The 25,382-nt window shown below is 43.4% G+C and overlaps 1 protein-coding gene across 5 annotated transcripts in view; it reads left to right on the forward strand.

The window, feature by feature from the left end:
- Window positions 1-25,382, forward strand: part of LOC117369188 — a 293,723-nt gene that overhangs the window by 255,678 nt on the left and 12,663 nt on the right. For 4 of the 5 annotated variants that reach the window (XM_033963324.1, XM_033963325.1, XM_033963326.1 and 1 more), the window contains 7 exons: window positions 4,277-4,461; window positions 9,023-9,115; window positions 13,714-13,918; window positions 14,494-14,681; window positions 17,032-17,129; window positions 18,240-18,424; window positions 19,899-20,101. In XM_033963324.1, the coding sequence (XP_033819215.1) occupies window positions 4,277-4,461; window positions 9,023-9,115; window positions 13,714-13,918; window positions 14,494-14,681; window positions 17,032-17,129; window positions 18,240-18,424; window positions 19,899-20,101 (1,157 nt within the window). Of the gene's footprint in view, window positions 1-4,276; window positions 4,462-9,022; window positions 9,116-13,713; window positions 13,919-14,493; window positions 14,682-17,031; window positions 17,130-18,239; window positions 18,425-19,898; window positions 20,102-25,382 lie in introns of those variants that run through there. The other variant, XR_004541095.1, reaches the window with a different exon arrangement.

A 25,382-nucleotide genomic window follows, 5' to 3' on the forward strand; every position in this document is an offset into this window, starting at 1 on the left:
TTCTATAAGATATCTATTTAAATTCTCTTTGTTTGGACTGATTTAAAGAAAAGTTCCAAGAACATTAAAAGCAGGGAAAATGTATTTTTCTTGTCTTCATATCGTATTTATTGTTAGCGCATCCATGCTAATTGCACAAGTCACATCATGTGGTAAAGTACCGTGGGCTAAGTGAAATTTGTGGTCCACATTCATTCTCTGCCCGTTTCCCACCTTATAACTTGCTACGCAGTAAGAGGACGACATTATAATTGGGCTCCAGCTGTTACACATACCTTATGTGCAGACATGCCAAGACAATTAGCACTTCTGTGGCATAGTGGTTAGAGCTACAGCCTCAGCACTCTGAGGTTGTGGGTTCAAACCCCATGCTGCTCCTTGTGACCCCTGGGCAAGTCACATAATCCTCCACTGCCCCAGGTACATTAGATAGACTTTGAGCCACCAGGTCAGATAGGGAAGATGCTTGAGTACCTGATTTGTAACCTGGTCTGAGCTCCTTGGGGAGGACAGGCTAAAAACCTAAATAAGAAATGAATAAAAAGCCACTTATCTTAGTGGGTTTATTCTGTAACCTTTCCACTCACCCGACCCCTCTTTTCCCTCTCCAACCCCAAGCCTGCTCTATAGTGTAAACAAAAAAGACTTTTTGTCTCTCTGTTCAGTCCTAGCTCACACTTGCTGTCTAACACATTTCAAATCTGACATATTGTAACCACAAAATAGAAAATAGAATTATTTTTTTCTACCTTCCACTGCCGGTTCATAGACAACGGCGCGAAAGACAAAAGCGCGCGCCGACAATTGAGCACAGCGTGCGCCACCGCGCCACTCTAAATTACAGTTTTTAGGGGCTCCGATGGGGGGTTTTGTTGGGGAACCCCCCCAGTTTACTTAATAGACATCGCGCCGGCGTTATGGGGGGTTTGGGGGGGTTGTAACCCTCCACATTTTACTGTAAACTTCACTTTTTCCAAAAAAAACAGGGAAAAAGTGAAGTTTTCAGTAAAATGTGGGGGTTACAACCCCCCACACCCCCCAAAACGTCCCCACAACGCGGCGCAATGTCTATTAAGTAAAGTGGGGGGGTTCCCCCCACGCCCCCCCGTCATAGCGCTAAAAACAGTAATTTAGAGCGGTGCGGCGGCGCGCGCTGCGCTCAATTATCTGGGCGCGCCTTTGTCCCGGCGCGCTTTTGACCTGACACCTCCACTGCCATATCCAACATTTGTTTCTTTCCCACTGTCTACCATCTCTCTCTCTCTCTGCTTTGTGCCCTGAGTCAAATCACTCTATTCCTCTCAATGTAGCATCTTTCCCTTCCTCCCCTCCACCCTATGTCCAACATTTCTCCCTCTCTCTTCGGTGAATTAATTAGAATTGGCAAATTGGGCAGCACTAATCCATGCACAATTTAAGAACAAGCATTTATGGCTGGATTTTGTTGAAATAAATGTTAGACACATGGACTAAGCTTATCCCATATCTGTGCCTAACCCTGGAGGTGGTTTATAGAATAGCTCTAAGCACTGATTTTTTTCGGTACTGAGTTTTTAGGCAACATATATAGAATTTAGTCAGTTATTTAGGTGCATTCATTTACGCCTACCGTTGATGTAGGCGTGCCAGTTTGGATTTACACTAGTATTTTATAACAGCATCTTGGTGCATAAGTGTCATCATAGAATTGGCACTTTGCATGGAAAATTGGCTGGCTAACTGGAGGTGCCAAGTAGAGAGTTGCGCGGGGACAGAAATCCCACCCGTCCCCACCCGTCCCCGCCAAAGTCCCACCCGTCCCCGTGAGGACTCCCACCCGTCCCCGCGAGGAATCCCTCCGTCCCCACCCGTCCCCGCGAGGAATCCCCTCCGTCCCCGCCCGTCCCCACGAGGAATCCCCTACATCCCCACCTGTCCCTATAAACTACAGAAATAGTTATTTCATTTAATTATGCTACTGAATTAAAGGCTCTGGTAGAAACCCATTTAAAAATAAGCAAAAAGACTTTATTAATTTGGAAATATTAATTGGGAAGAATACATACTTTGTAAACGGGTTTCTACCAGAGCCTCTAATGTTTATAAATTTTTATCAACACAACTAATATACTACTTTATCCTTAAGCAAAAAAAAAAAAATAATAATAATTTTTTTCCTACCTTTATTGCCTGGTTTCTGCTTTTTTCATGTTCTCATTCAATTCCTTCCATCCACTGCCTCTCTTCTCTCTGTGTCTTCCATTTGCTCTGTTACTGTGCCTCTCCCTTTCTCCCCCCTCCCAAATTGGTCTGGCACCCATCTTTTTCCCTCCGCTCCCCCCATAGTCTGGCACCTCTGTCTTCTTCCCTGCCAGCGTCTTCTTCCCATTCCCTCTTCCCCATTTCCTTTCAGTGTCCTTCTCCCCCACCATCTTCCCCATGTCCTGTCAGGCAGCATCCTTCTCCCCTCTCTGCCTTCCCCATGTCCTTTCAGCGGCCTTCTCCCCCCTCTGTCTTCCCCATGTCCTTTCAGTGGCATTCTCCACCCCTTTGTCTTCCCCAGTGCTTTCAGGGTCCTTCCCCCCCCTTCCTCCCGTTTACCCCATGTCCTTTCAGCGGCCTTCTCCACCCCTGTTTTCCCCATGTCCTTTCAGTGGCATTCTCCACCCCTTTGTCTTCCCCAGTGCTTTCAGGGTCCTTCCCCCCCTCATCTCCCGTTTACCCCATGTCCTTTCAGCGTTCTTTTCCACCCCTTTGTCTTCCCCAGTGCTTTCAGGGTCCTTCCCCCCCCTCATCTCCCGTTTACCCCATGTCCTTTCAGCGTTCTTTTCCACCCCTTTGTCTTCCCCAGTGCTTTCAGCGGCCTTCTCCCCCCTTAAGCGTCTTTTCTTCTCCACTCCACCTTTCCTCCCTCCCTGCCCCCACCTTTGTGGCGTTTCCACACCCGACCGACAACAGAACAGGCCCGGTCGGACAAATCTCCCTGTCCTGTAGCCGCGAATCTAAATTACCTTCTTACAGCAGCTGGAGTAGTGAAGCTGCTGTAAGAGGTAATTTAGATTTGCGGCTACAGGGCAGGGAGATTTGTCGGCCGGGCCTGTTGTCGGTCGATCGGGGGACCTGACCGGCTGTGCACATTCTTCGGGGCGGACCGCCCCCTCCCCCCTCTTTCGTTCGCCATTGCCTTCTCCCTACCTGCCCTGACGCACACAGCCGACCGGAAGTCTTCCTGATGTCAGCGCTGACGTCGGAGGAAGGGAGGGCTTTGCTTAAGCCCTCCCTCCGACGTCAGCGCTGACATCGGGAAGATTTCCGTTCGGCTGTGTGCTGCGACAGGGCAGGTAAGGAGAAGGAGACTACCCTCGCGGCTCGACCAACCCCGCTGCGATCCAACCCCGCAGGAACCCCGCGACCCTCGGAGGCGTCCCCACGGGATCCCCGCGACCCTAGGGGGCGTCCCCACGGGATCCCCGTGACCCAAAGGGGGAACCCGCGGGATTCCCGTCATCCCCGTTCCCGTGCAGCTCTCTAGTGCCAAGTTAGAGAATTCCCCCCCCACCCCCAAAGTGTGTGAATGGTTACCACGCTCATGCTAATTCATGCACTACTTAGCATTAGGCAAAAACAAACAAAAGGAATTGATCCCGAAATATCCACAAAGAAGAAAATCCAGAGAAAATCAAAAAAACTCTGTGGAGTGATGATGTTTCTAAATGGACTTTATTTGAAAGTGTCAAAGTTCCAAAGGTACACTGAAATCATCCACATAAAATAAATTCATCCACATAAAAATAAGTTAAGGAAATTGAACAGATCTTTTTTGGTTATGATTCTTTTCTTGTACTCACCTTTATAGGACCCCCAGGGACCCCTGAAGAAGACTTTTTGTCGAAACGCGGGCCGTGTTGGGTCCTGTATCCCTAGCGGACTAGGTTCTTTAATGCTTTAATGTGGATAACCTATTTTTATGTGGATGAATTTATTTTATGTGGATGATTTCAGTGTACCTTTGGAACTTTGACATTTTCAAATAAAGTCCATTTAGGAACATCGTCACTCCACAGAGTTTTTTTGGTTTTCTGCTTAGCATTAGGGCCACATTTCGATTACAATCTTAATCATGATTAAGGGCTCCTTTTACAAAGGTGCGTTAGGGCCTTAACGCGCGGAATAGCGCGCGCTAAAATGCTCTGCTTTCTGCATAAGAGTGCACATTTATCCTCAACATCTTAGCTGGCATAACAAGTTAAGGAAATTGAACAGATCTTTTTTGGTTATGATTCTTTTCTTGTGCTAGGCGATGCTAATGAAGAAGGCATAGAGTTTAGCGCTTGCGCTGATGGAAAACAGATGGCTTCGGCTGATGCCTATCTCCATACTCGTGGTGTGAAAGAAAGACTGGGACAAATTTCCTTGGTCGCTACTAACCAGAGTCTAAGTTTATTGGCCCAAGGCTGTGGAGATAGTTTTGCTCATGCTGAGGTAATGGATCCTCATTAGCAAATATGTGTGGATTTTAATTTTAATTTTTAAACTTTAATATTCAAATACTGTAGCTACAAATTGCAGTTCTTGAAGAATACAATGTTCTAATGCTTTATTCTTGGGTTTGTCATACTGCACCCTTCATTATGTGTTTTTTTTTTCAGAGGAAAGAGTTATATTTTTTGGTTGATAATTGCTCTATAAAATACAGAGTGGAGTGGAAAGGGTAGATGTGAATTGCCTGTTCACTCTTTCCAAAAATACTAGGACTAGGGGGGCATGCAGTGAAGCTACTAAGTAGTAGATTTAAAACAAACCGGAGAATTAAGCTTGGAAATTTGCTGCAGAGAATGTGGTAAAATCAGTTAGCTTAGCGGGGTTTAAAAAAAGGTTTGGATAATATCCTAAAAGAGAAGACCGTAGGCCATTATTGAGATGGCTTGGGGAAATTCACTGCTTATTCATAGGATAAGTAGCATAAAATTTGTTTTACTACTTGGGATCTAGCTAGGTACTTGGGACCACTATTGGAAACAGGATACTGGGCTTGATGGTACTGGGCTGCTAGTAATTTGAAAACACTGTTACCAGATATATAAACAACCAGGAAAGAGGTGCACAAGGGGCCGCTGAAAAGTTCTCAGCCCAACCAAGAAGCCATGAAACGTACAAGTTATTCTACACTTTTCTTGCCAGACAATGGCCAATTTCCTATTTTCCCAATTAATGACCATGTGCTAATGTTACCGTTAGTACACACCATTAACAAAAAATTAGTGTATGCTCGAGCCCTTACTGCCACCCATTTTGCAGGTGGTAAGGCTCATGTGCTAATCCCGTGATAATCAATTGTTTGGTAATATGGCTGCACTAACAGATTCACACTGCCATGCCCACTCTCCACCCTCCAGATATGTCCCATCTGAGAAATATTCAGGAATTATTTTTGGCAGGTGATTTGCATGCATACATTGGGATTTCACCACAGGATGCCTCAGCCCATCCCATGGTAAACTCTTTTAAACTGTGGAGGAGAGTGTGGCATAGGTCTACAGTCTCAGCATCCTGAGGTTATGGGTGCAAACCCTTGTGACCTTGGGAAAGTCACTTAATCCTCCATTGCCCTAGGTACATTAGATAGATTATGAGCCTACTGGGGCAGATAGGGAAATTGCTTGAAGTACCTGTATATAAACTGCTTTGCATATAGTTATAAAACTACAAAAAGACAGTATACAAATCCCTTTAATAAAAGGACCCCTTAGTGTGCTAAAGCTCTTATTTAGGAAGCTCTATTTTTGTTTTGAATATCTGAAAACTAGTATAGACATCCATAATACATGAATGTCCAAATCCTGATATTATAAAGGCAGAATATGGATGTCGAAAACTGCACTATGGCAAAGAAGTGGATCTGGGTGTGTTTTGGGCAGGACTGAGGGGCGAAAATATAGACTCTGATTTCAGATGGAGAAAGAACGTCTATGTCCAAGGAGATGGACATTTGTATTTAGATCTGGCACATGATGATTACAGCAGGGCGCTCTGACTGAGCAGTTCTGCTATTAGAGAGATTAAGAGAAATCAGAGTAGGTATTTTCTGTCTCTGGAGGGCTCACAAAAAAAAGAAAAATCACAAAGAGCTATACTAGGATTTGAACCAGGATCCTCTGGTTCATACTGCACTGCTCTAACCACAAGGCTACTCCACCACATGGAGTATGTGCTGTCTAGTTTATATAACATGGCCGTTTTAATGCTGCTATAGTGTTGTCCATGTCCCTTGTTTTATCCTAAACTAGACTGTGTCTTCTCTATAAAAATAAAGCTCAACTCAGGGTTTTTTTTTTTTTTAAATTATAATTTTGAATACATTACAATATCCAATAATTTGAAAGGAAAAAAGGAAAAATCTCACAAAACAATACATAATCAATTCATACATACATAATTCCTTTTAAGCCCACATTATGGGGAAACATGTTACTATTTCTAATCAAAGAAATTTACAAGAAAAGTTAAAGGATAATAATTCTCCTCCGTTCGTTCTAAATGGCCTTGAATCATTCCTTACTGATTGGGATACTAATTTCTCCTCTTTTTTTCTCAGCAAGTGAAACAAACTGATTTCTGTTCTCTCGCAACTAAAACTTGTTGTAATTGTATGGGGTCCCAACTCAGTTTACAGCAAACAAAAATAGAAAAGAAAAATGGAGGGCAGAAAGATTTTACAATTTGGAAAATGACCAAATTTTTAGATGTTTACGAAAGATTTGAAGAGAGCCTCTCAACTACAGAGGAATGTTGTTCCATAATTCAGTTTGTAAAACAGATGTTCATGCCAGATGTCTTCAGCATCTGGAAGTCTGTTTCCCAAGGAATTTAGAGCAGGCTGTGTGTGGGCAGATCCTGTTGTAAATACATTAGAAATGGACCTTCATATGGGACGTCCATCTTCCGAGTTGGACGTCCTTTCTAAAATGCTCTTTCCATGTCACCAGTTGTTCTCTTAGTGGATTGCCATATTTAAGCTCCCTTTTATTAAAGTGCGTAACGCAGTTGGGGGTTAATTTTACAGTATGAGCATCAACATTTACACTGGAGGAAGCAAGGTTTATGGGAGGGCCCGAAACTAGCTGTTTTGGCTAATTGTCTGTATTAAGGGTCGTATTGAAAGAGCGTCCTGAAATAAATCAACGTGAGGTCATCCGCAAAGAGTGGAAGGAGACAACTGTAAAGAGAAATTTGCCAGTATTTTTAAGTTTGGATGACTTCACATTAACTTATTTCAGGAAACTCTTTCAACATGACCCCTGCTACAGACAATTAGCCGAAACGCAAGCCTTGGTGGTTCCTCCCATAACCCTTGCTTCCTTGGTTTGATGCTCCACTGTCCTTATTATCCCATCTAGGCCCAGTGCACTGCATTTTTCTCTGTTTTATTTAAGGCAAGCTCTGGAATTTTATTCATCTGCCAGAGGCTGCGATCTGAAAAGCATAAACTGTTATCTGCGGTGCACTATTCGAAAACAAACTAGGCGGTCACAAGGGATGCTGCCTTTTTTTTTTTTTTTTTTGCTATTGGTCCCTATTGAAAGAAACAGTTGTCTGATCGATTGCAGCATTTGTCTCAATTGTCTCAGTTTAAGAAACAGCTTAAGACATACTGTACTTCCCCCCCCCCCCCCCAGACCTTCCATTAATGAGTTTATGCTTCCATACCCATTTGGTATGGGGGTATCTCAGTATGCTTTTTAGGTTTTAAATTGTACAGTATATGCTCTTATTATTATTAACTGTACCCTGCCCAGGCAATATGTGTGCTTAAAACGGTTAAATAAGTAAAACTAAACTAAACCTTAGGTTTGTATACCGCACCATCTCCACAAGCGTAGAGCTCGGCAGGGTTTACAGGGTTAGGTTGAAAAGGAGCTACAATGAAGGGTTATAGGAAAGGAGTTAGGAAGATAAAGAGGGACAGGGTACTAAAGAGCGGGAGGTGTTAGATTTTTGAAAAGAGCCAAGTTTTCAGGTGTTTGCGGAAGGATTGGAGGGAGCTTGAAATTCTGAGCGGGGATGTGAGGTTGTTCCAGAGTTCTGTGGTTCTAAAGGGGAGGGATGTTCCTAGTTTTCCTACGCGGGATATACCTTTTGCAGAGGGGAATGATAGTAAACAGTTCATACAATGGCCTGACACTTAGCACACACTGGTTCTTCCATTAACTGACAAATGCAGAAGAGGGTATCGAATGCACAGAAACTGTGCCTTACACTTAACACAGTATGGGACAGCAGGTTAGCAGATAACTTGCAGCAGATGACATGCAGCAGTTATTGCTAAAGCAGTCAGTGGTGTTAAGTGCATCTTCATTATCTGCAGTACAATTAATGCATTCTAAGTTAATTTTCTATGTTAATTGTGTATGGAAAATGTTTGGCTTGTCCTCCAGTGGTGCAAAAGTTTTGTGGTTAGTTTATATTAATTTTGGCCATTTTGGTGACTGCAAAATTTTAGTGCAGCATAGTAAAAGGGGGCTTTGCTGGTGTACTTCTTTATAACCGTATTGTCAATTTTATTTATAGAAAAGTACAGCAAAAGACAAAATAACAGGATGCAAGACTAGCCAGAGAAAAGTGGAACCCAAGAATGAACCAGGAGTGTCTAACCTCGGCCCTCACCCAGTTGGGTTTAACAGGATTTCCCCAGCGAATATGCATGAGATATATTTGAATACAGTAGAGGCATGCTTGCAAATAGATCTCATGCATATTCATTGGGGAAATTCTGAAAACCCAACTGAGTTGCAGCACTTGAGGATCAAAGTTGGCCTACTGATGCAGCAGTTTGAAAGAAATATCTGATGTTCTGCTTTTGCTATTTTTAGTAGCAAAGTTGAACTAAGACAAATGTTGCAGCATAAGTCCTATTGGAAATAATTCATATTGTTTAACAACTCACAAGAGAGAGGAAATTCTGAAAGATCAGTTGCAGTTGTGTTTTTTTTCCCCAAAAACAATATATTAACTGCCCAATGATTTTTCTTTCCATGCACTGAAGTCCTTGCTTACTGGGATCGGGTCCATTGTAAACATCCGATTTGTCGAGATGATTAAAAAATTTGAAAACCACTTTTGGAAAATCCAAAAAAGTGTGAGTAGTTTTTACCTATGAGTTAACAATAAATTACAGTTACAGACCTGATGCTGAAGTGTATGAACAGCAAATATAAATGGCTTCCTTTATATACCCAGTGGCATAGCATATCTGTGTGGTTAGTTATGTTCAAAGTAATGTACAAAGTTATGTACAAAGTTATGTACAAAGTACAAAGTTATGTACAAAGTACTAGTTATGTACAAAGTAATGTTTGCACAGCACGTTCTTTCCAGAAATTGGCCATCAAAGCTAAGTTATTTGAGTGAGCATGTATGTGCTATGCTAGGTTATGCTATGATGATGTTACTTGAATCTTAACATATTGATGATTTTTGCATGTTTTTGTGTATCCAAACAGATTTCCCTAATTTGTTCAAGCTTGAGACTAATCCCCTCTTCTACGAAACCACGCTAGTGGTTTTTAGCGCAGAGAGAGCACAGAGAGGTGCGCTGAATGGCCCGCGCTGCTCCCGATGCTCATTGAGTTCCTATGAGCGTCGGGAGCAGCGCGGGCCATTCAGCGCAGCTCCCCGCGCTAGAAACTGCACCATGGTGTATTGATGTCAATCATTTTGCAGTGGTAGTGTTTTAGAGGGTGTTGTAAAGTACTTTACAAAGCAGCTGCTAAGGATTGTTGGTTAGTGCTGTGGTCCAGGAAGCCACTGAGTCTTCATAACCCAAACCACAATTATTTGTCTTAAAAGAAGCTTCAGGTGGGAGCAGCTCTTGCCTTACTTAACCGAGTTTAGAAATCTATAGGCATGAGGCCTTTCACACCATCCTGGAAGAAAGCAAGCCAATAGGCTAACAGCGATCCAAATAATTTGGATCCATTTCAGAACAGGTAGACAACGGGAGGCTGTGGTCTCCAAGAATCCCTTGAGAAAAGGAGACTGCGAGGGGATTTGATCGAGATCTTCAAAATACTGAAAGGAATCGACAAAATAGAGCAGAAAAATGTATTTACATTGTCCAAGTTGACACAGACAAGAGGACATGGAATGAAGCTAAGGGGGGACAAGTTCAGGACAAATATCAGGAAGTTCTGCTTCATGCAGAGAGTGGTTGACACCTGGAATGCTATCCCAGAGGAGGTTATTGCGGAATCGACCGTCCTAGGATTTAAAAGCAAACTAGATGCGCATCTCCTTACGAGAGGCATAGAGGGATATGGGTGACTAAAAATTACAAAAATATTTCAGTACAAGCTGAATATCTTAAATAGATATATCCACACAAAAATGATATTCATCCACTATCCTAATATCAGAAATTATATGCCACGTTTCTTTAAAACGGAGAAAAAGACCTCAGTGTTTCTCAGGAACATACCTGGGAAACTTTCTATGGCCAGTACTTAGTTGCCACAGAGAAAAACATCTGTGGCATCTAAGTTCTTGCCATAGAAAGTTTCCCAGATATGTTCCTGAGAAACACTGAGGTCTTTTTCTCCGTTTAAAGAAACGTGGCATATAATTTCTGATATTAGGATAGTGGGATATGGGTGACTAAAAATTATGCACACTAAAATAGGGGAGACAAATCCACAAAAATCAAACAAGCAAGAGCAAAAGTGGAAATGTCCAATCAGAATGGTGCACAAAAAGTGTCTTTCAACTCATCTGATAAATCCAAATGTCTTTATTCATCCAAAATAACTCATTCATCCAAAGCAACTCAATGACTCATTGAGTTACTTTGGATGAATGAGTTATTTTGGATGAATAAAGACATTTGGATTTATCAGATGAGTTGAAAGACACTTTTTGTGCACCATTCTGATTGGACATTTCCACTTTTGCTCTTGCTTGACTAAAAATTCCGCCAGGTGTACACCTAGCAGGGCCTCCGCGTGTGCGGATCGCCGGACTTGATGGACCGAAGGTCTGATCCGGAGATGGCGCTTCTTATGTTCTTATGAGGCTGCAAAAGAGCAGACCCGAAAGAGAAAAGCAAAATGCTCAAAAAGCTTTATTGCAACATGTATAAATAATTGAACAGTGACAAATTATTGCGATGGTTTGTCACTGCTCTTATTTAGGTATATTTTTTTATAATTTGATTGTACCTTATTGATGTTTATATGTGTTTTTAATTTGTTTAACAGTATTTGCCCCTGATACAGTCCTTAGGAGGGTGAAATATGGCCACGTCGGGTTAGGCTTACTCTTTATGTTTAACTTTGCAGCTTTTGAGCATTTTATTTTCTACTCTGGGGTCTGCTCTTTTTCAACTTCCATTTAAGAACAACCTTGATCCCTCCCAAAAAATGCAGGAACAGTTACTGACACCAATTTTCTAGGAGGTAAGGGCACCTGCGGTGATCCCACGCTAATTGGTTGGTGCTTACGGATGTAGCTGTGCCAGGATGTAGTCAGAATACACCTACTCTCCACCCCTAATCATGCCCAAGCTGGTGGATATGGTATTAGAAGTTTTTATATTTTGATGTTGGTATGCAATTTGGTTTTGTGTTATGTATTTATCTGTATGGTTTGTTTTTTTACTTTTTTATCCCATTATGTATGTTTGTTTGTTTATTTCTCACCCGCCCTTATCCAGGGCGAGTTACATATTAACATACAAAATAAAGGATTTACACTTGTAGTTCAAAACACTTCAGACACATACTATAACAAATTACATACTTACATATCAAATCAAATTACATATAACATACACGTCGCATCAACGATGAATATCGTTTAAGCCCACACATACATCAAAATATAAAATTCCATAAGTCATACAAGATGCCTCAATAATAGATATCAATAAACCAAATAAACCAAACCAGACCATCGAACACCTCCTTGACCAGCACTCGAGTCATCACTCCTTCTCCCTCAGCCAAACTCAGACCCTATATTTCATTTTACAGAACAGATATCTTTTCAGCAATTTCTTAAAGTTCTGAACATTTTGCTGCTGGTGAATGTACCTGGAAGGTTGTTCCACTCCTAGGGGCCGATGCAGTGAAAGACACTGTTTCTGGAAGAGGAAAGCCTTAACTCTCGCACAGATGGTACAGACAGATCACAATGCTCAACTGAGCGGAGCAGTCGAGCCGGCTCACGTGACAAGATGCTCTGGACCAGGTGTTTAGGGGCCAACTTCTGTATGTTGTTACCCGCCTAGAATTGGTGGATATGGAGGCTACAAATATTTTAAATAAATATACAGTAGTTTTTAGATTGTGGGAAGCGTTCATTGATCCTAGAACTACCATGAGATGACTGAGCATGCTGTGTAGTAGTATAGTAAAAGAACTCCTTAGTGTGGGAAAAACAGGCTACCGCAAAGTGTCAAATTGTTTTGTATTTTGCCTGTTTACGTGTGCTAAGTGTGAGGGGCTTGTCGTGGACAGAGAATGTGTTATTGAGCTGGCACGTTCACATCTGAATGCAGTAACTAGATAACACAGTGTCACTGCGGCAGCACTTAGGCCTTGATTTTATCAATGGAGCCTAACTTCCAGGTGCCGAGAAGCACAAGTGTTAATCATGAGTTAGGCGCCGTTTATAGAATTATTCCTGCTGGTCTTAGGCACCATTAGGCATTGAAACTTTGGGTGTGCGCCTAAGTCAAACCATGCACACAAAACACCCAGCATCCACCCCTAACCACATCTACTTTTGGGTAGGTGCCTCAGAGTAGATGCCTATCTCAAAGTGGTAGAGTTAGGTGCCTACCAGCTAATTAAAGTTTTAAATAGTTTTTTTAATTGCTTTTTAATGGCATTTTTCAATTAATTGTGCCAATTAAGACTAATTGAATAATTAACCTCCTCTTTTACTACGCTGCCTCTGGGCTGTGGTAAAAACCTCTACCATGGCTTAGTAAAAGGGGGAGGGGGTAAATTAGGTTCCTAGATCGGCTAAGCATGCCAATCTAGGCACGTAACTGTAGGTGTCTTTTATAAAATCGGGGCCTTAGTGCCTCCTAAATAGGAGATGGTAAATGCTCCCACATTATTTTTTTTTTTGCAGGTGTTGCATGCTAACAGGAACATTAGCATCAATGGTATAGTGAGGGTAAGAGGTCCCCTCCCCCACCCTCATCTCTGCCTCCCCCCCCGCTCCTCCCCTGCTGCTCACTCGCCCCCTTCCTTTTCCCTGTATCTCTAGTTGTCCAGCACCATGAGTAACAACTTCAACGTGCTCCTCGCGACTCCAGCAGCTCTCCCTCTGACATCACTTCCTATGTGCGGTACCCGGAAATGACGTCAGAGCTGATACGCTCGAAAGGAACACGTTGAAATTGTTGCTCGGAGTGAACAAGAGGTACTGGGGAATGGAAGGGGGCAAGAGGCAGAGGGGGTGGAGAGGAGGAGCGGTGACGGGCCCCCACCAACATGGCACCCAGTGCGGATGGTTCCCTCACCCGCCGCCCCCCTTTATTATGCCGCTGATTAGCATATGGCCTGCGAAAAAAAAAAAACCAGCCCCAAAACACCCAGCTTTAATGCCATGGTGCATTAGAATATATGATGCCCAGATTTCACTGTACCTTAGTAAAAGTGCCCCTAAGTTTAAGAGAAAAAGTTGTTTTATTCTTAACATCTTGTGCTCTCTATTTCTGGGGTCATACAGGTGCAGCAGATTGATTTTCTATATGAAACAGCTGATTGGCCTTTGAAGGCTTCTCAAGAAATGCTGGGAATCTTCCAGAACGGAGCAAAAGCAGTTGCTGAGCTATGGGGGCAGAGTGGTGTCAGGCACACTGTCAAGAACGAACTACCTGTGTATTTTGAAAAACTGCATGACATCATACAACAAATCCAGAGTGAACTGCACAGTAAGTAAAACCTTAGAAGCCTCTAAATTCGATAAAAGTTGCCTCTTCATGTATGGTGGACAGTCTCTTTGATGCAGTGGTGTACCAAGGACAGGGCAGGGTGGCGGTCCACCCCAGGTACAGGGAGCTCAGGGGTGCTGGAACGGTTGTGGGTCTGCGATCTGCCTGGGTTTGGTCGTTGACTCTGCTGGCCCTTGCCCGCTCTGATGTCAACTTCCTGTTCTGGGATGAGGACCAGCAGAGCTGATGGCTGCGCACAGGCAGCCCAAGACCCCACAACTGATCCATATACCTTCTCACTAGCTGGAGGAGAGGGATGCTCTGCCCCGGGTTCCCACCCGGCCAAGTACACTACTGCTTTGGCATGGAAGAAAAAGCAAGAAAATAAACTGGACAAATTTGCTAGTTGGTTTCTCCCACTTTCTTTCTTTGGAGTCCTTAAAACTAAGCCTGATCTAATGATGTCAACACTCACATCTGTTGTTTCTGCAAGTAGACTTCTGTATATTTCAAGATTGTCTAGTATCACTGTTACATGTCATGTCTTACCTAAGATTACTCTATTCCTATTTCAGAGCCCCTGTCGGCTTTAAAGGATGCATATTATGATGTGACATTAAAGTCCCTTGATGAGGTTTGGCAAGAGAAAATGATTGAATACCAGAAGAAAATACAGGCTTTCCTCCCCAGTATTTTAAAAGACGTGTGGCTCAAGGAGCCCATCGGTGGAATAGTAACGGCTTTGAAGATCAGCATAGATATGGTTGGTCTGCTGTGGTGTTCCCCAGGCACAGTTCTGGTCAATAAATAACTTGAATGTCTCTTTAATTGTAGAAATGTAATAACTTGAGAAATCCTTGGAAACTGTTTCACTGGAGTGCTAGGTTTTAGGTCTGCCCCTTTTATTAGAACTAGAACATATTTTAAATAATTTTCTGCTTCACTATACAGACCAAACTAAAACTTAAGTTTATAGACCGGGTCATCTCCATGGAAATGGAGCTCAACTTGGTTAACAATCATAAACTAATAATAGCTACAAATAATATTGATGATTAAATAAAAAAGAAGGAAATACAAACTGAAGGACATAGGGAAGGCAATAAGAAAATTAAGAGGAACGAGATGATACATACTTGGAGAATAGTAATGTTTTTGGCGTTCTATAAAATGATTGAAACAAATTTAAGTCTCTTATTATTAGTGGAATAGCATTCCAAATCTCCTGCTGAGAGGTGGAAGAAATATTGAATACAAGAAAAGACCTACTATCAAACAAATAGCAAACAGTCAATTTAGAGTAACATAGGGGTTGACATTCAGCCCATCGCCATAAGCAGTTTGCAAGCTGCTTCCAGCTGTGATTTGATCTGACCCTGGATATTCAGTGCCATGCAGGGCAGGATTAATTCATCGAGGGCCCCTAGGCACACAAGTACACTGGGCCCCCCTGCCCTGCCCCACCCCACCATGCGCTCAGGCGGAAACAGGAAGCTGCGTCAGAGGGAAGCTTTGGGCAAGCAGCACCGCTTGCAAAATTACAGTTCCCGTTGCCTTTCTTACCTGTGTTGCTTGCTTGTCTTACTTTCCGTTGATTGGGGGGGGGTCGCGTTGGTGATCGATGCTGGAGGGGCCCATCGCTGTTTGGAAAAAACAATGTTGATGTCCTCCTTCATCAGGCCCCCCTGACCATTTTGGGCCCTAGGCACGTGCCTACTTGGCCTATTGGTTAATCCTGCCCTGGTGCCGTGCCATGCCATGCATGGCTCCCAGCACTGAACATCTGGCTTCCAAGCTGGAAGTTAACTGGGCACCAGCCAATATACAGACGGCTGCCTGGTTAACTTGCTGCTAACTACCTATGTTTCCACGCAGCCCCCAAACTATTTACCGGTATTTATTTATTTAAAAGATTTCTTAACTGCCTATAACTAGGCAGTTTTAGAAAAAGACAAATCATATAAAATAAAAACCATACAGCACATATTATACAACAGTATCGGAACTGTTTCTGTATCAGTACAGAAACATTCATAACCCAGAAAAAAAACAAACAAACATTCATTGAAATGCTTCTACAAATAATGTAGTTTTCAGAAGTTTCTTAAACTAGCTGGTTACTGCCTAGGTAGGGGATAATCAATAGCACTTCTGACTGACTACCACTGAATGTCTCCAGATTGCTCTTCACTTTGAATATTGACTGCAAAGTAAATAATGATAGATAAAGGCCAAATAGACCACTTTATACAAGACATGGGCCCCCTCATGGGCCATGCTCGTACCCTCCCTTCCTCCCACCCCGTACCTCTTTAAATCTTCACCAGCTTTTCTTTCTTGCTGCTCAAGCTGGCCTGGCTCTCTTCTGAAATCACTTCCAGATCATGGGGCCAGGAAGTGACATCAGAGGAAAAGCCAATGCTGGTGCGAGCGGCAGGCCAGAGAAGCTATTTGCGCTGGCAAAGATTTAAAGAGGTACAGAGGTGAAGGGAGGCTGCGGGGGGCATGCCACCACCCTGGACACCTCCTACCCTTGCTGTGCCACTGCCCCTAGTAGAACATTAAGATTCTCAAAATAAAACTGTATAGTTATCCCCTTATTTTGCATTTTTAGACACTACTGACACTATTAGAACACAATTTTTAAGTGTGGCAGATACTTCTCTCTGGAGCTCATTCCCTGCTCTTCCTGCCTTTGGTCCCTTGTGGAGGACAGGAGACAGATCATTGCTGGAATCAATCTTTAAACCTCTCAACCTTCTACTATTTTCACTCTCTCTTCTATCACCTGAAACTATGTCTTTTTTCAATCTATATGATTTTATAATTTATAACATTGTTAACCCACTCAAAAAGTCTACCAACAAGCAGAGCAGTATTTAATAAACTTGAAACATGTTACCCCTCCCCCCCATGCTTTGTTTCACATGTGAAAATCATTTTACTTTTCATGGAAATGCTCTATTACTTTGATTTCATCCTCTTGTGTTTATCCCATACCTTTTTGAATTCCTTGATGAAATATCCTTTTCCACCAAGTTCCTTTCATTCCCACAGATGACAGTTCTGCTTACTTCCCTATAATATTATCCTTCTTTCTCTTGTTCTTTAAGGGAACTCGCCAGTTGATGAAATGGATAGACACTAAACTTTCCAGAGCAATGAGCTTGATCTGGAGGCCTTTGTCAGATCTGTACAGATACTCTGCCAGGTACAGAGCTGCTTTTTCCTTGTGGTTAAATCGCTCTGATTATCTGATGATAGCTCTCTGCTCTTCCAAATGAATCAGCATGAACGGGAGCAGAAAGGTTTTCCTAAAGACAGAGAGAAGAATATTTGAGTGACCAAAACCATTATTTTTCCCAGTTTTGATTTAAACCCCAAACCCAAATCTGGCTGTTTGGTTGCCCTAGCCCCTGAACAAGAACAGCTCCTACTCACTCCCAAAACAAATGAGTCACCTTCCTAGGCTTACCATATATACCCTGGTGACCTAGTGGCTAGTCGGGGCAGGGACGGTCTCCCAGTCACTCCTGACCATGCCTTCTCCACTTCTGAAAAGGCTGCCACTGGTGCTAATGGCAGCTCTTTTGAGACTGGAGCCAGCACAGGCAGGAATGGCTGGGGATTACTCCTGCCCCAACCAGCCACTAAACCACCAGCTAATGCACAGTAGGCCTCGGAGTGGGGCCTATGGGTGGGTCTGGAAGGACTCTGCTTCTATTTGGTAGGGGAGAGAGAGGGAGAAAGGCTTCTTCTGGTCACAGGAAAGGAACAGCTAAGCGATCCAGCATAAAGTTTTGGTTCCACTCAAAAATGTACTAGCATTTTTGGCTGAGACTGGAAAAAAAGGATGAATATGAATTTCAGGTCGGTTTCTGTGCCAGATCCAAAACTTAACCCAAAATTTGGTTGGCCTCTAAAGAACATATTTCTTGGCACTGTCACACTGAGGGTCTTCACAGATGCTTCGTCTGAAGATTTTGTTCCTTTTTCCAGTAAAAGCTGCCTATAATTAAAAGGCTGTTATAGGTATGACTTCCATGATAAAGATTTCATTTCATGATTTGTGCTATTAACAGTGTTTTTCCTTGAGGGAGTTAAGTGGATATTTTTGGATTTCTTTGTTCTTCTGTTTTAAATAAAAGCTTTAATGGCATAATTTCTGTGTAACACAGTTTTCACGTCCCGTGACATCAGAAGCTGCTTAACGGACATTATATTCTTAGAACAGTGAAAATATGTTAAAGCGTAGTTCTGAAAGAGGTTGAGTTCAGTTGCATAATTTATTTAGAGATATTTTGGTATTTAACCCCTGCAGCAACTGTTCAGTGATACTGAACCTCCCCATGCTGGACAGGGGACACCAGCCTAGGGACTTGGCAGACATTAGCAACTACCTTATTGAAGAAAAGCTGATGAAACCTTTCAGAAACTTATACAGCATCAACCCAATGGCAGAATACTATCTATTCAAGCGAAGAATGATGGAGAGTCCTTTTGAATGTAAGTTATCTCATAAGCTGTATCCAAGAATCATCATTGCGTTGTAAGTCTACCTCTTCTTATGGTGTCCTTTCTTCAAAATATTTAGATTTTTTAAAAACTAATTATTCTACCTACCAAGTTTTTATCTGGTCCTTACAGCTTCTCAAATGTCCATTCACTGTGGCTTTACTTTTCAAGTAAGAGTGTACCAATCAGAGCCAGGGAATTGGCCAAGCCATCCACAAAAGAATAACAGCAGCCACCACAACCCATTCCCCTCTAAGACATAAATAATTGCAAAAGGGTTCTCCTGATTCCCCACCCTCCAGACTTGGTGGTCTAGCATGCAACAATACCCCCTTCCCTGAGGCAGGGCATAAATGGCTGAAGAACCTCCCTCTCCACAACACACACACATACTCCTACCACTATAATAAAAAAAATTCCGGCCTCACCCCTCCACCCCTTCAATTGGGAGCCCAATTTATGCATGTGTCTTTGGGAATGTTGCTACTATTTGAGTTTTTGCTAGGTACTAGTGACCTGAATTGGCCACTGTGAGAATGGGCTACTGGGCTTGATTATTGGTCTGACCCAGTAAGGCTATTCTTATGACACACTTGCTCCTGCCCTGCCATTTTCCTCTTCTAAAATGATGCTACCTGAAGCCTAGTGGTAATATTGCAGTATTACTACTAGATGGCTGAATTCTCTAAACTAGTGGTTCCCCACCCTGTACTGGGGGACACCCAGCCAGTCGGGTTTTCAAGATATCCCTAAAGAATATGCATGAAAGCGATTTGCGTATAATGGAAGTGACAGGTATGCAAAGCTCTCTCATGCATATTCATTAGGGATATCTTGAAAACCCGACTGGCTCTGCATCTATCCATGTGCTCAGGTCTTTAGGAGATTGCTCATAGTCTTATTTTTGCAATCTGTAAGCCATAATCATCCTGAGCTTTGAGGGGGTAGCTTGGACCATGTATATTTGTTAAGAGCCCAATATTCAAAGTGATTTACGCAGGCTAGCGAGGCACCTGCCCACTTACCTTGGACTAATTGCCAATATTCAGTGGCATTTAATGGGACAGTACTGCAGCATATGTGAAAGCCAACAAGAAAAAAGGTGATCCAGGGGTGGAGTCGGGGACAAGCCGCATGTATTTGGATACCAGCATTATTCAATGGCAGTGCGCATATAGCTAAGAAGGCAGATAGGACCATTTAAAAAAGCAATCCTAACTTTATCCATTTAGCTTTGTCCAGCACTGAATATTGGCTAGCACCCACATAGCTTCTGGGTACCGGCCTGCAACTGATCTTCCCTCTCTCCTACCACTCCCTCTACTGATTCCAATCCATATCTCACTCCCCAACAGCAGAAGGTCCCCCAGTTACGTATGTGCATCCATTTTCCTGTTTAATACCCTTGGAAGCTGCAAGAGCCTTGTGAGATGCAAGACCTGATCATGTCAATGTTATGTTTCAGACCAAGCTCTGCTGATTGGAAACAAGCATTTTGTAACCTTTGATGGAAAGGTCTACAGTGGAACTTCAAAATGCAGCCTCCTTCTGGCCCATGATTTTGCCTATAATAGCTTTTCTATAGTCCTGAACCAGGAAAGTCATGGCATGAGATCCCTCTATGTAAGAATGAACCAGACATCCATTGATCTCTACCCAGGGGGGAAGGTAAATCTCTAATTATTACATATAAAAGATCTATTTTCTATTCCATGCTATCTGTTAGTGAAGCAGTTAGTGCATGCTAACAGCTAAGGTGGTGCCTTAGCGGTTATTAATGTGTATTCATTTTTGCATTAACTGCCTGACACAGAAGCAGGCAGAGGAATGTGCTCCACAGGTAACATGGAAGCAGTTACAATGCAATAACTGTTCACTTAACACAGGTAATACCACCAAAAGAGGTATAGTTAACTATCCCACCTTTTATCAAGCCGCACTGCTAAGCAACTAAACTAAACCTTAAGTTTATATACCGCATCCTCTCTATGAATATAGAGCTCGGCACGATTTACAAGAGCTTAATAAAGGAAAAGAATAGCACATTGAGTTTGGTGGATTGAGTATAGGGGGGGGGGGAGGAGAGCTTTAAATGCCGAGACACCCATAGGAATAAAATGGGCAGCTCGGCATTTAGCTCAGCCTGCTCAGCAGCGCAGCTTGATAACAAGTGGGGTATATTTGCATTATCCATCTTTCAATTACTTCACAGTAAAGAATCTTCCTCTTCCTCAACAATTAATACAGAGGCATAGTAGTTATTACATGTCGTCAACCCACATTAACGGTAGCACTTTACATTCTTTAGTAAACAGACACCATAATAACCTCTCTTGAGAAAGGCAGGAATGTATCCCAAGGGCCAAAGAAATGCATATATTTGAAAAATATTTCTGAAAACAAATGAAGCTTTGGAAGTACGGTATTTCAAAAATCATTTGTGAGAAGATAATTTCTAATTCAGTTCCAGCTGTGACATGCTGCTACTTTAATTGGATACTTGCTCAACATTACAAAAAATTGTTTATTCATTTTGGAGCTAATTGTAAAAAGCATTTGTTTCACAAAAACCAAGTTGCTGGGCACCTGTATTAAATATCCAGGCCTGACCAAATAGGATGCAATCACCAGGACATATGTGAGTCCCAGCCAATATTCACCCAGTCATAAGATACTTATATGGGTACTAGCTAAATATCGTGAGACCTGCATAAAGGTATTTATCCCATCCCAACCCTGCTCCTTTCCTTCCACGCCCCTGGCAGTTTTCCACCATGATAATCTTCACCTCTCTCTCCTCTCCTTTCAGTTCAGTTATCTCAACTTCTCTTTCTTCCATTCCCTTCCAGCCAAGCCATCTCCTTTTTCTCTCCACTGCTACACCCAGTCCAGCACTTGCAAGTTCAGGAGAGGGAAAGGTGCATCTAATTCTCTTCATTTCTTCTACCCCCCTCACCTCCCACCCATTCATGGTTCCTCAAACCTCTCTTTGCAGCTTCTGGCTCTTTCCCTCCAAGGCAACATTAGGAAGTACAGTGCAGAGATGTGGCAGCTCTCCTCAACCACACTATGCATCACTGTTGGTTCATGCCCCCTCTGACTTACACTTCCTGTTGCCGTGGGGGCAAGACCTGATGGAGATGTTCAGTGTGGTTGAGAAGAGCATCTGTATCATGCCACTGTACTTCCTAATGAGGGAAGGAGGCTGTAGTGCAAAGAGAGGTGGGAAGTGCTGACACAAGTGGTGGGTGGTGGCAAGAGAGGGAAACGCAGGATCACATGAGGGAAGGCAGGCGGGACAAGGTGAAATTAAATTACGGCACCTCTGTCCCTATTACTAAAATCAGGGACAGATGATTACTAGACGCAGGAGAGTCGGGGACAGGGATCTGAAATAAACAATCCTTGAACATCAGAGGGTGTCTTGTAACCTTAGTAGCACAGTGGACTTTAAAGCAAGGTACCTAGGTTCAAAACACATTTTAACTAGTGGAAAATACATCCCCCTAACAGAGAATGGATCCTTGTGGGCCATTGCCGCTGCCCTCAAGTATCAGTAGGCTCTCCCAAGGCATACCTTAACAAGTTCTGGTAGTTAACCCCCAAAATTTAGTTGTCCTCAATCTAGTCCTAAAGAATTGATGCAGGGAGTGTTGCAGCAATGAAAAATGAGTCTGAGCAAACTGAATGAGCACAGGGTGCATCAAATATACTGCCAGGGATGAATCTTTTCCAAAGATGATTAATAAATCATAATAATTAGAACTTGCCAAGGGCTAAATCAGGGACTGTGGGAATGTTCAGACTAATATTTACAGTATAAACAGTCCCCAATTTTCTTTGAAAATGAATTCCTGCAACAGACTTACAAAATAAAGACAAGACTCGCTGTATCTGGAAGAAGGCAGTCAGATTCACAGCTGATTGAAAAGTATTTTCTATCAAATGCAACACACGATGGGCAGAACTAAATTTAAAGATACCAGCAATAGAAGAAACGGAGTAGACAGCTGACCAACAAAAACTTGAAAAAAATCACATCAGATTTTATTGGACAACGCTGTGATTAAAGCATTAAAGCATGAGTTGTGTTTCAGCCAACAGGCCTGCAGCAGGAGTCAAATGTTTTGATGTTGCCTTTTGTATCACAAAAGCTTCAATATAATCACTTTTTATGTACTGATACATCAGAACATTTGACTCCTGTTGGCCAAAACACAACTCATGTCGAGTAATTTATGCTTCAATCACAGCATTGTCCAAAAAAGTCTGACTGGAGATTGTTTCCAAGTTTTTGTTGGTCAGCTGTCCACTTAATTTCTTCTGTTACTGGCGTCTCATTCGCAGAGAGGTTTTGCTCGTCAAGACCTGAAGGATAACAATCTGGAAAGCACAGATTTTAACTTTTTTTTTCTTCACTTGCTTCCTTTCCCTCTTGCCAGCTGTAATATTTCACAGTGCTCCTGCCTTGACACCCCCCCCCTCCCCCCAGTTAGCAGAGAGGAAAAGAAGTGAATTTCCTGCTTCAGTTCTATCTTTATATAGTGTAAGATGGTAATGTGAGAACATGGATTGCTGCTTTTTAAGCCATAAATAGTAATACCATTTAGCAGGCAGATAATAACCTAAGTAAGATAAATTTAGTGTTAAATACTTGGCTTCATGCTTGATCTCCTACAGATCATAGTTGATATGGCATTGGTACTACAACAAATGTGACAGCTTTTCTTCAAGCATATGGTAATATATAGAAATAAAACAAAACAAATTTAAATAAGTTGATATCTTTTTTATTGGACTAATTTAATGCATTTTTTTTATTAGTTTCAGAAGGTAAGAGAATGATATGGGGACAAATTTGTCCCTGTCGGAACTCAATTTCTCCATCCCCACGAGTTTTGTCACTGTCCTCATCCCATTCCTGTAAGCTTGCCTTAAATGCCCAAGCCTCAAACACATGATTTTAAGGTGTTTGAGGCTTGTGCAAATGAGGACGGAGCTTACAGGACTGGGGCAGGGACAGGAAAAGAACTCGCAGGGATGGGACAGGAAAACGAGTTTCCGCGGAGATGGGATAAAATTTGTCCCGTGTCATTCTCTAGAAGGTCACCCTTCTTCAGAACAGAAATAAGCAAAGGTTGATAAATATCAGAATATAAAAAGCATTCCAATGGCAGTTTTACAGGAAGAGGGAGGAGGCGGTTAAGGTGAGGAAACAGGGATAGCGAGATGAGTGAGAGACAGGAAGATATGGATGGATGGAATAGAAAACCAAGATCTTTATTAAGCCCTGTGTGGTGGGTGTCAGAATATTTTATCATTTTGATTGCAATGATCTTACATTCCTGGATTGTCTTAAAGCTTCCTTTCAGTATTCTTACCATAAAATCATTGATACAGTGTTCTAGTTTTCTGAAGTGTTGTCCTGCAGAGGTAACATCTTGGTTGGTATTGCAACGTTTAATACACTATCGGTGTAGATTAATCCTAGTCTTTAGCATCTGACTTGTTTCTCCATTGTAGCACCCTTCATTTTGCATCGAATGATATGTACTAGAGAATGACACGGTGAAAAAATTGGTCCCCGTCACCGCCCCGTCCCCGTCTCACCATCCCCGTCACCGCCCCGTCCCCGTCTCACCAACCCCGTCACCGCCCCGTCCCCGTCTCACCATCCTCTTCACCGCCCCGTCACCGCCACTGCCACCCCATTCACCGCCCCGTCACCGCCACTGCAATCCCATTCACTTTTCTTTATTTACGTATAAAGGAAACATTCTTTAAAACTTTGTTAAATATTAGTTAATAACTATACAAAAACAAAACACGCAGAGAAAAAATTAATTAATAAAAATTCTCAAAACTGACACATTTTGATCACTAAATTTAAAATAGTTATTTTTCATACAGTTTTTCAATCACTAATCTTCCACCACCCCTGGGGCTAGCAATGCAAAAACAAACACGACATGTACTTTAAATGCTGCCGTGATTAGCATAGTGACCGCGGCTACGGCTGCAAGTCTCCCCTCCCCCCAGCGATCACGGCAGGAGGGCACCCAACCCCTCATGTAGACCCCCCCAACGGCCCTCCCGACAATCGCAGCAGAAGGGTACCCAACCCCTCCTGCCGGTCCTCCCAATGGCCTCCCCTAAGATCGCCGGCAGGAGGGTACCCAACCCCTCCTGCTGGACCCCCCCCCCAACGAACCCTCCCACCCCGGAACCCCCTTAGTCTTACTTTTCAAGTTGGACCGGACAGCTCCTCGCTCGTCTGGCCAGCAGGCCTGCCTCCGTCCAAATGAGGCGGGCCCGCCCCTCCCCTCCCCTGCCTCCCAATGGCCTCCCCTAAGATCGCCGGCAAGAGGGTACCCAACCCCTCCTGCTGGACCCCCCCCCAACGAACCCTCCCACCCCGGAACCCCCTTAGTCTTACTTTTCAAGTTGGACCGGACAGCTCCTCGCTCGTCTGGCCAGCAGGCCTGCCTCCGTCCAAATGAGGCGGGCCCGCCCCTACCCTGCCCAACCCACAGGATCCTAGGGCCTGATTGGTCTAGGCACCTAAAGCCACTCCCGCTATAGGAGGGGCCTTAGGTGCTTGGGCCAATCAGGCCCTAGGATCCTGTGGGTTAGGCAGGGGAGGGGAGGGGCGGGCCCGCCTCATTTGGACGGAGGCAGGCCTGCTGGCCAGATGAGCGAGGAGCTGTCCGGTCCAACTTGAAAAGTAAGACTAAGGGGGTTCCGGGGTGGGAGGGTTCGTTGGGGGGGGGGTCCAGCAGGAGGGGTTGGGTACCCTCCTGCCGGCGATCTTAGGGGAGGCCATTGGGAGGCAGGGGAGGGGAGGGGCGGGCCCGCCTCATTTGGACGGAGGCAGGCCTGCTGGCCAGACGAGCGAGGAGCTGTCCGGTCCAACTTGGAAAGTAAGACTAAGGGGGTTCCGGGGTGGGAG

This window comes from Geotrypetes seraphini, chromosome 11 (genome assembly GCF_902459505.1).
Source record: "Geotrypetes seraphini chromosome 11, aGeoSer1.1, whole genome shotgun sequence".
In the NCBI taxonomy this organism is placed as follows: Eukaryota; Metazoa; Chordata; class Amphibia; order Gymnophiona; family Dermophiidae; genus Geotrypetes; species Geotrypetes seraphini.